The 9,826-nt window shown below is 32.3% G+C and overlaps 1 protein-coding gene across 1 annotated transcript in view; it reads left to right on the forward strand.

Moving 5' to 3' along the window:
• The first annotated feature begins 3,922 nt into the window (after positions 1–3,922).
• The window catches only part of LOC106457390 (UDP-glucose 4-epimerase-like), an 8,069-nt gene continuing 2,165 nt past the window's right edge, over positions 3,923–9,826 (forward strand). Inside the window, exons 1-7 of the mRNA XM_013916804.2 lie at positions 3,923–4,051; positions 5,157–5,272; positions 5,744–5,857; positions 6,370–6,549; positions 7,302–7,482; positions 7,807–7,901; positions 8,433–8,625. Coding sequence (XP_013772258.2) covers positions 3,934–4,051; positions 5,157–5,272; positions 5,744–5,857; positions 6,370–6,549; positions 7,302–7,482; positions 7,807–7,901; positions 8,433–8,625 — 997 coding nt within the window. The 5' untranslated portion in view covers positions 3,923–3,933. The remainder of the gene's footprint in view (positions 4,052–5,156; positions 5,273–5,743; positions 5,858–6,369; positions 6,550–7,301; positions 7,483–7,806; positions 7,902–8,432; positions 8,626–9,826) is intronic.

A 9,826-nucleotide genomic window follows, 5' to 3' on the forward strand; every position in this document is an offset into this window, starting at 1 on the left:
GTGTGATCTAACATTATTATCTCTAGACTATCGTGTACATTGTATTTATATGATCTAACATTTTTTGTCTAGACTATGTTGTATATTGTATTTATGTGATCTAACATTATTTATTTCTAGACTATCTTGTGTATCGTATTTATGTGATCTGACATTTTTATCTCTAGACTATGTTGTATATTGTATTCATGTGATCTGACATTTTTTTCTCTAGACTATGTTGTATATTGTTGAAAATAAACGTGAAGTGCATTCGTTTTTATTTCAAATATGAAAAATAATAAGATTTTAAATTGTATTAGCTAAAAATATATTTAATAAAGTTTCACATTGTTATAAATGATATTCGAAAGATTAAAAACAAAAATCGAGTGAGAGATTTTATCTATTCATACTTTTCGTATTTAAAAAGTATTTTATATTATAATAGCCGCGACTCACAAAACACTTGCGGTAGTTTTCATGCCCTTAGCTTGAATTTTCCTTATTCTATCATTTCACGCACGCCATTTAAGTTAAGCTTTCTTGCAGGCATTATGCGTTACATCGATAAATCTTGATTTATTTGAAAAAAAATGTTACGCGGTCAGATAAACAAACTACACGTACGTAACTTGATTTAATAAAACTACACGTAGAGTAAACAATCAAGTCAAGTAATGATATTTATAATAGTTTACAGAGTATGAAACAGTTATGAGCGTTCATTGTATGACACAGTTTTACGATTTGAAACAAAACAAACTCCCAAATACGAAGAATAATACCTGTAGTAAAGAAACATGTAGCTAAAGATGTTTATAGCAGTCTATGAAACGAACTAAATATAAATTTGGCAAAGTAAAGTAAATGTAAAGTTGTAATGAAGGCAAACTTAGCTGAATATGTAGAAACATCTGAATGTCTGTTCACAAAACGATAAGCATATGGTTTTGAACGAACTGTGCATGCGTATTTTAGAACTAAATAAGTCGAGAAAGCCCATAGAAATTGTATTTATGTGTAATGTTTTTTTTTGGGGGGGGGGATTACATGCGGTTTAAGTGTACTTTATATGGAATGCTTTGCAAATAAAAAAAATATAGTTGAAATCGAAACCTATCGAAGCCAGTCGTCACATCATGACAACGACATTGTGCCATCGTGTGCCATACTCGTTGCATTAAAAAAATTGATTAAATAAAATACTGGTAAGATGATTCGGAATAGAAGTGGACCGTCCATACTTTTGTGGAGAGTAAGTTCTCTATTATTTTAAGGAAGTCCAACTTTCGGCAAATATCATGTTCAATTGATGTTCCAGCTGAGCTATTCAGACGATCTTGTGAGATGGTTGCACGTATGTAGTCCTTCACTATTTGCAAATGTGAAAAGTTTTTCTCTCCTGACACCAAAGTTACAGGTACAGTCAGAAGGATGTAAGATGTAAGGCTAAGGTTAGGATACCGATCCAACAACTTTTCAATGTAGAGCAGCTGAGCATCTCTAAAGACGAACTAGACATAGCAGCTGGTAAAGCATTTACTGCTCAGCCAGTATCGAGATTCAAGTAATCACAAACATTGTCATTCATTTTTAGAGCAAAATGTTTGCACCTTTTACTTACGTTATTCGTATTTGTGGTTCTGTCTTTTTCTCTGATACTAAAAAAGAAACAAATAAATTTTAGAAAAGCTCAATCTGAGAAAATCTTTCATTTGGGCTATTTTCAGTTGCATCAACTGTTGGAAGGTTTTGGAGTTTTGGTGCCATCATCTGGACGTTCATAATCAAACATAACTTTCTTCTTTATGATTATCTGTTCTGGAAATGTTATATCGATGTATATCTGGTCTGTAATTTCCTGTTCAGAAGCATGAGTTGATGTAAACCTGTTTTCTCTAGAATCTTGCAGAAATTCAATCACTGTGTGAATTTCATGTTTAAGGGTGTCCATTGCTACAGTAATGCCCTGAAACAGTTTACTTGCACGATTAATTTGAAACAAAATATCATGTGCTACCCAATATTAAAACTTAATTATATTAATATTTATATATTCTATTCATTTTTCCTCTTTCACGAAGATGTATACACGCAAATATGCAATATGTACTAGTCAACAAATTGACTCTATGTGTACTGAATATATACTGTCAGCTTCTGTTTTAATGATACGTATGAAGAATAGTGAATGAAATAAATAAACAGAAAAGTGGGGTCTACCGACTTAGTTTTGTGTCGCATTACCTTTTTGTTTACTTATCCGCACTTTCTTCTCCCCACGTAGCTATAACTGACACGTTAAAGAAATATTTTACATGCTTGTCTGTTTACATTACTTATAACAGCTGAAATAAGTTCAGATATATATTCAGTTTCATGCGAAATTTCTCATCATAAGGAATCGAAAAACAATATTCCGTGTAGTTGATTAATTTAATTTTTTTATCTAGCTATTACTTTCAACTTCAAATTAAAGGCAAATTCAAGGTGACAAAAGGTTTGATTCATGACAGATCATATTCTTAATTAGTCGTAGACTGAAAACATGGAATGATACTTGGAAGTTTGAATTGTAAAAAAAGAAGTTGTATTATTAAATGTAACAGTTTCGTGTGTAGAACCATAAAAAGCTACTAGCCCCATCTATGGAGGTAAGCTTGCGTAACTTGTTTTAAACCGTTTGCTTGTTATCAGCATTATCATATATTTCTTCACACTGTGTAGTAAAATAATATAAAACAACATAAAGCCTAAGGAGTAACAATAGTATCGACTTGCTACCCACACACATAATTTAAATATCTACAAAAGGAGACAAAAACCGAGCACTAACCTGTTTGTGTAGCAATAGGGCTAATAATGAAATCTATTGTTGTGGAACTTGAATAATGACATCTAAATTGTGTGTCGTTAGTATAAGGAACAAGTTTCTACAAAACATCTCATAAGATGTAAATAAATAAATTAGTAATAAAATTAATGAACGATAGCTTATTTGGAATATATTTCTTCATTTTGACAAAGAACAGAGTTGAGTTTTTTAATGATTTCCGAGCTACAAGAAGCCTGACATCACAAAGATTAAAATCACAGCTTTTAAAAGATTACAGATTTTGAGACGATTTTAGAAAAAAGAAATTTCGACTTTAGTTTAATCTAGGTACCTAAAGTAAATTTAAAAAAATCAATTAATACAACTGAACGATATCATAACGACAGTTTTCTCATTTACGAGAAGAATATATTCAAAGGGGCTTTTACAATTTTAGATTCGATATTACTTTACGTTATATATATATATATATATAACCAGCAGTACTAACTGTGGGCCCTACTTTCGTAGATATATTTGTTACTAGCCGTGGGCCCTACTTTCGTAGATATATTTGTTACTAAATGTGGGCCCTACTTTCGTAGATATCTTTGTTACTAGCTGTGGGCCCTACTTTCGTAGATATCTTTGTTACTAAATGTGGGCCCTACTTTCGTAGATATCTTTGTTACTAGCTGTGGGCCCTACTTTCGTAGATATCTTTGTTACTAACTGTGGGCCCTACTTTCGTAGATATCTTTGTTACTAACTGTGGGCCCTACTTTCGTAGATATCTTTGTTACTAACTGTGATTCTAATCACATTGAAAACTAGTTGAGGATATGAAACCTAGCGCTAACCTATCTTCACTAGTATCTACAAATAAACATTCAAATTTGATCCATTTCTTTAGGAATTACTATAAATATCCTCTCTAATAGATATGTGTGTATGTGTGTTTATATATATATATATATATATAGTATACCCTAGTACTCGACGTCAGCAACAGATGGTATACGACACGTAAACCATATGTCAGAGTACAGCTTTTTATATATAGCAAGCGTATTCTGCTTCTCAGTAAAATAGAAAAACCGCTCTTGAACCTTTGTCTTCTCAGCGTTGCTTTCATCATGACCACTGTACTCATAACAGGAGCCGCAGGTTATATTGGCAGCCACGTTACTGTTGCTGCACTGGACGCAGGTTACAATGTTGTAGCTGTAGACAACTGTGTGAACGCCTCACCAGGTAACTTAGTAATTAAAATAAAAAACAAACAAACAAGCATTTAAATGAAAGAGGGATTTTAAAGTGAAAGGACGACACATTTTTTTTTGTCTATTACGCTATTTGTGACCTTCTTAAGGAGGACATTTCGAATAATCTCACATTAATCTGGTCAAAAATGATAATATTTAATAACTTCACTACTGTTATCAGAAATGGTAATGTTGTATATGTTGAAGCAAATTTTCATTCTCAAAACCAATTGATGATTTAACAAAGAACTTGTGAATAAAACTGTCTAAAACTAAAAGCTGATTACTCAACTGGTTTTTAATTCTCATAATATATACCTTATTTTGTATCCAACAAATCTAGGAATTTTTAATTGTTGCAAAAACCGTAAAGCAGCTTGGCGGCTTCGGTGACCAAAATTTAAATAAGATTTAGGCTAGATTCAATGGTTAATATGTTCAATAAAACACCTTTCTTTCGTAATTGAAAAACGCAACATAGCCGGCACTTTCGTCAAATGTAGCATGATTTTGTTTCAGTAAATGTTTAACTGGGTTGCAACTTAGAATGGTAGTTCTTTGGTTCATTATCATAGCGTGTATACAAAAACAAAATCTGCAGCTTATACATTGAAAACAATAGTAATTAATGTAAGAGAAATCAGGGTAGTTGCCGTTATTAATATTATTGTATTAAAGCTACATTAGGATAAGATAATTACATTATTTATAAAATGTTTATTTTTTTCTATTTTTCTGATACTGGAAGAGTCCATTTATTAGTTGTTCCAAACATATTAAACAGTATATAGTGTCTTCAAGAAATATTAGATTCTACTATAAAGTATCTTTGATAAATTATAGCTTTACAACTGTAGATACCCATGGTGGGCAGAGCACAGATAGCCCATTGTGTAGCTTTGTGCTTAACTTCAAACAAACAAATTATAGCTTAAAATGTTGTATTTTAAAGAAACCAAAATATTTATTTTATCTAATCTCATTAGATCATTTTAATATTTTCAAATAAAGAAATAAAAATAACTTTATTTCTCCCTAAGAAATGTTTATTTTTTTACATATCTTCCTGTAATATCGGTAAATATCTTTTTCAGGAGATGAAACAATACCTCCTAGTCTTCAGCGAGTTCAAGAGATAACTGGAAAGACACTAAGCTTTTATAAGATTGATCTACTAGATAAGGAGAGCGTTAGAGCAATTTTCAGCAAGGTAATGATAACATTTTTTCTGTCACTGTGAACTTATCAAACTCTTCTTCCTTCCTTTATAGATTGATAAGATTTAATTTGATAAACTGCCTACTTTCATTGCCTTTATCGTGATTATGACAAGTTGAGCTATATTCAGTTACGTATATTTTTGTTCCAACCGTATTTTACTCTGTGTTTTTGTTGTTGTTTATAAAACTAAAAGAATAATTTAGTTTACAAACAATGAATGACAAAACATTTGAATTAGTCTAAGTTTATCTATCTAAGTGAATTTTGTTTAAGATTGACATTATGCCCATCTACATTTCTCTTCATTTATACCGTAGTGTAAATCGTACACGAGTAATGTAATAAAAACAGCGTTTTTAAATATTGATACAAAAGAATATCCAGCACAGCTAATAAATTAAATGTAAGGAAGTTATTGAAATAAATATAATATCGTATCTCTCTTTGATGCGTATTTTAGTACAATCCTGAGTGTATTATACACACAGCTGCGCTAAAAAATATGGCCGAATCAGTGAAAAATCCTCTTCCTTACTACCGCAATAACATCGGATCTTTATTGACTATATTAGAGGTAAGTACCAAGCCTTTGTAAGCCCCCACTTATAATTTACTATGTTTAAAATACCTGTTTCATTTAATCAATATACGTGCTCCAGCATTTGTTTTGCGTTAAAGCTAGTATACTTCAACAAATATTTGTTGCCTTAACAGTTTTTTTATTCGTCAGTTTAAACGCTAATATTTCTTGTTTCATTTGCTAAACTAAGGAAATATTCTCTGTCTCTCAGATTAGACAATGCGAATTTTATCTCAAATCGCGTGTATTTAATTATCTTATCAATTGTTTTATTTTTAAGGAGTGATACAAAGTTTTTTATAAGTTTGGTTTAGTCAAACTTTGATTTATGTCGTATCGCAAAAGTAGAACTTATTATTTAGAACATTTATTATTCGTGTACACTTCAGTCTCAAAGATTATTTAGCAAAATGTTTTCTGTTATTCGGTTTCATTTATAACGGTAACAAAATATTATTTTATAGTTTTAATAAATGACTAGAGCATATTTTTTTCCCGTTTTTCAGATCATGAAAGAGTTTAACGTCAAAAAGATTGTATTTTCAAGTTCAGCCCTTGTATATGGTACTCCAGAGTACAACCCTATCGACGAGCGCCATCCGGTGGGAAAAACATGCACGAATCCTTATGCTAAGACAAAATATTTCTGTGAAGAAATTTTGAAAGATGCTTGTGCAGCAGATAAGGTACGTTTTTTTTATTATTATTTATTAGAATTAAAGTGTTCTAAGTAGGCGATAATTAACTTAACAACATATATTAATGCTTTACTTAATTTTCTAATTCTATGTTTGAAAAGGGGTCGAACAGGTTTCAAAGAGTACTTTGCCCATTAGGTTTACATTTCATTGTTCAGTGAAAAGGCGTCACTAGGTACTTAAAGGATTCAGAGCTCGAGTTCAAAGGCGTGGGAATTTACGGCGTTTCAGTATGATATTGGTCATGGTTTTCTATTCTGATATTTCTTGACAACAACTGGGAAACTGGGGCACTGTAAAATAAAATTGAGGCACGAGCCCCGTGTGTCAATGCCTAGCGACACTTCTGGTTTTATGACTTGCATCATAATAATTTCTAACACTACTCAAACGTACAACAAATTAATTAAGATAACGCTTTAGCTTCTATACTTCAAATAGGATTCAGCGAAATAGATGCTAACTTTCGCAGTGACAATATAATGTGTTTGCTTAAGAAGCAGGATGTTATACTTCTGAAGACTTCCTTGCATTTTGAAGCATTCAAAAACAGAGAGAGAGAGAAAGACTCCATACACGTTACGAAAAAGTATTTTATCAAACTGTAAACAACAATGCACTAATCAAATCATTACTCCAAACAATTTTGGTGCACCGTGATCGTACCAATTCTTTCAAGTGTGCGTATACTAGATATTGAAAGATCGTTCAATTTTGTTTTATCTGTCTGATTTTAACAGGATTTAACAGCAGTGGCTCTTAGATATTTTTCACCGGTGGGAGCTCACGAATCTGGGCGAATAGGAGAAGATCCTTTAGGCCCGCCAAGCCAACTGATGGCAATCATTTGTCAAATTGCTGTTGGGCGACGACCACAGCTAGCTATATTTGGTAATGATTTTAACACTGCGGATGGAACAGGTATAGTATACTTTAACTTTCATTCTGTCAGACTAACCACACCTAAACATGCTGTGAAGTTATCAATGTAATCAATCAGCAATCCATAAAAACATAATTTACTTCCCGTTTACCTGCTCCTGAATATTTCTCGTCATGAAACATATATTGAAACGATTAAAACTTCAAGAAGCATATAAGCATAAAATAGCGAAGTTTCATTAAATAAATATATTTATATAACGGTTTCCCCACGGTTTAATAAATATATTCCTGCGGTATATCAGAAATAAATAATATTTACTCTTAAACAAACTTTTAGCATTCAATTATCAACTTTTTCAGTCGAACGAGATTATATTCACGTAATGGATCTGGCAAAGGGAAGTGTGGCACCACTGAATAAAATGAATGAAGATCCAAACTATAAAGGATTTAAGGTATAAATGATTGAATAACGTTTTCATCCTCTTTTCTTGGTGTATTTATAATGTAAAAACGAAGAAAAATGTATTGGTTTTCTGTTTGTTTAGTATCCGGTATTGCTTTTTTGGTTTCAGTAATTTTACTGCAGATATTTAGAGAAAAATAATCTATTTTCTAAATTAGTTGAGGCTCTGCGAAACCCGTATGGTTGCATTTCAAAGTATGATAAACAAAGAGATGTTTGATCTATACATTACTTTCATCCTTGTAATACTTGAATTATAGTTTCAAGTCTTTATGTAAATTGTCATAGATTCAATTTTACTGTGAGAAAATAATAAAAAAATCCTATTTCAATGAAAAAAACTTTATTTTTTAAACAATGAAAAGATATATTTTTTTAAATTTAGAAATCATTTTTGAAGTGTTTTTCGATTAATAACAAATTAATTCGTGTTTTCCTGATTCCCAGTAAAATCATCTTCTAATTTGGAATTGCGAAAATGTTTTAATTTTTGGTTTTTTTGCATGTTTGATTTTTCAAGGCTTATAACCTAGGAATGGGAAAAGGATATTCGGTTCTTCAGCTGATAAAAGCTTTCTCTAAAGAGTCAGGTAAGAAAATCCCCTACACCATTGGAGAAAGACGAGGAATTGACGTCGCTCAACTTTTTGCACATATTGGTTTAGCTGAAAAAGACCTCGGATGGAAACCAAGACAGACATTGGAAGATATGTGTGAGTGTGGTACAATCCATTATTAAAAGACTAATACAAATTTTATCTTTATTGTTTTATGCATTATTACACCTATTTTCTATAAACAATTAAAGCTTTGCCAGTTTATTCTTAATATTAGGTTGTCAAGAAATTAATGTCGCTTTTTTAGATGAAAAAACCCGAACAACTTATATATCAAAACAAAACATATGTTAAATAAAATAGTCTCCATTCTTATCGATGATGCTTTTCCATCTGACAATCAGGTTGTAAATGCCCTGATTAAAGAAATCACTTGGCTTTAATGCAAAAAAATATGTCGATGTTTTCTTTAACACCTTCCACATTTGCATACGTTTTCCCATTAAGATTGTGTTGCAGCGAACGAAAAAGATGGTAATCTGATGGTGCCATATCTGGAGAATATGGTGGGTGGGGGAGAACTCCCAACCCAACTCCATAATCTTGTGTTGCGTCAAACGTGTCACATGTGGACACGCATTGTCGTGGAGAAAAAGAACACCTTTTCGATAGACGAGTGAAGGGCGTTTCTGATGAAGGGCGTGATTTAAACGTTCCAGTTACTAACTATAGATCTCTGCATTGACAGTTCGCTGTGGATTGAGGAGTTCGAAATGAATTACTTTGATGTCTCATCAAATGCAAAGCATCACTTTCTACAGATGGAGCCCAGGTTTGGGGGTAGGAAGTGGTTTTTGTTTAGGACTGAGCCATTGTTTTTGGCGTTTAATATTTTCATAGAGAATTTATTTTTTCATCACCGGTAACAATTCTGTCCAAAAATGGTTCACGCGCATTACGGGCCAGAAGAGACGAAGCAACGTTCACGTGTTGGAAACGATGATCATCGGAGATTTCGTGAGGCACCCAAACACTTTCTTTATGGGGTTTCCCCATATTTCTTAGATGTTTACGTATTGTTTCATGAGAGACATGAGATATGCAATTTCAGGGCCATTTCACGAGTGTGTTACCTTGGGTTAGATTCAACAAGCGTCTGCAGAGCATCAATATAAATTCCAACATGTCGACCCCTGCCATCACAGTTTTAAAGCTAAAGTCACCTGAACGAAATTTTCTGAATCATCGTTGACACTAACGAACGTTCAAAACATTTCCATAAACTTCTTTGATATTCTTTGTGACAACAGAGGCGTTGTTTCCCTTCTTGTATTCAAACAGCATTACATGCCGAATG

The sequence above is a fragment of the Limulus polyphemus genome, unplaced genomic scaffold, assembly GCF_000517525.1.
Source record: "Limulus polyphemus unplaced genomic scaffold, Limulus_polyphemus-2.1.2 Scaffold16, whole genome shotgun sequence".
Lineage (NCBI taxonomy): Eukaryota > Metazoa > Arthropoda > Merostomata > Xiphosura > Limulidae > Limulus > Limulus polyphemus.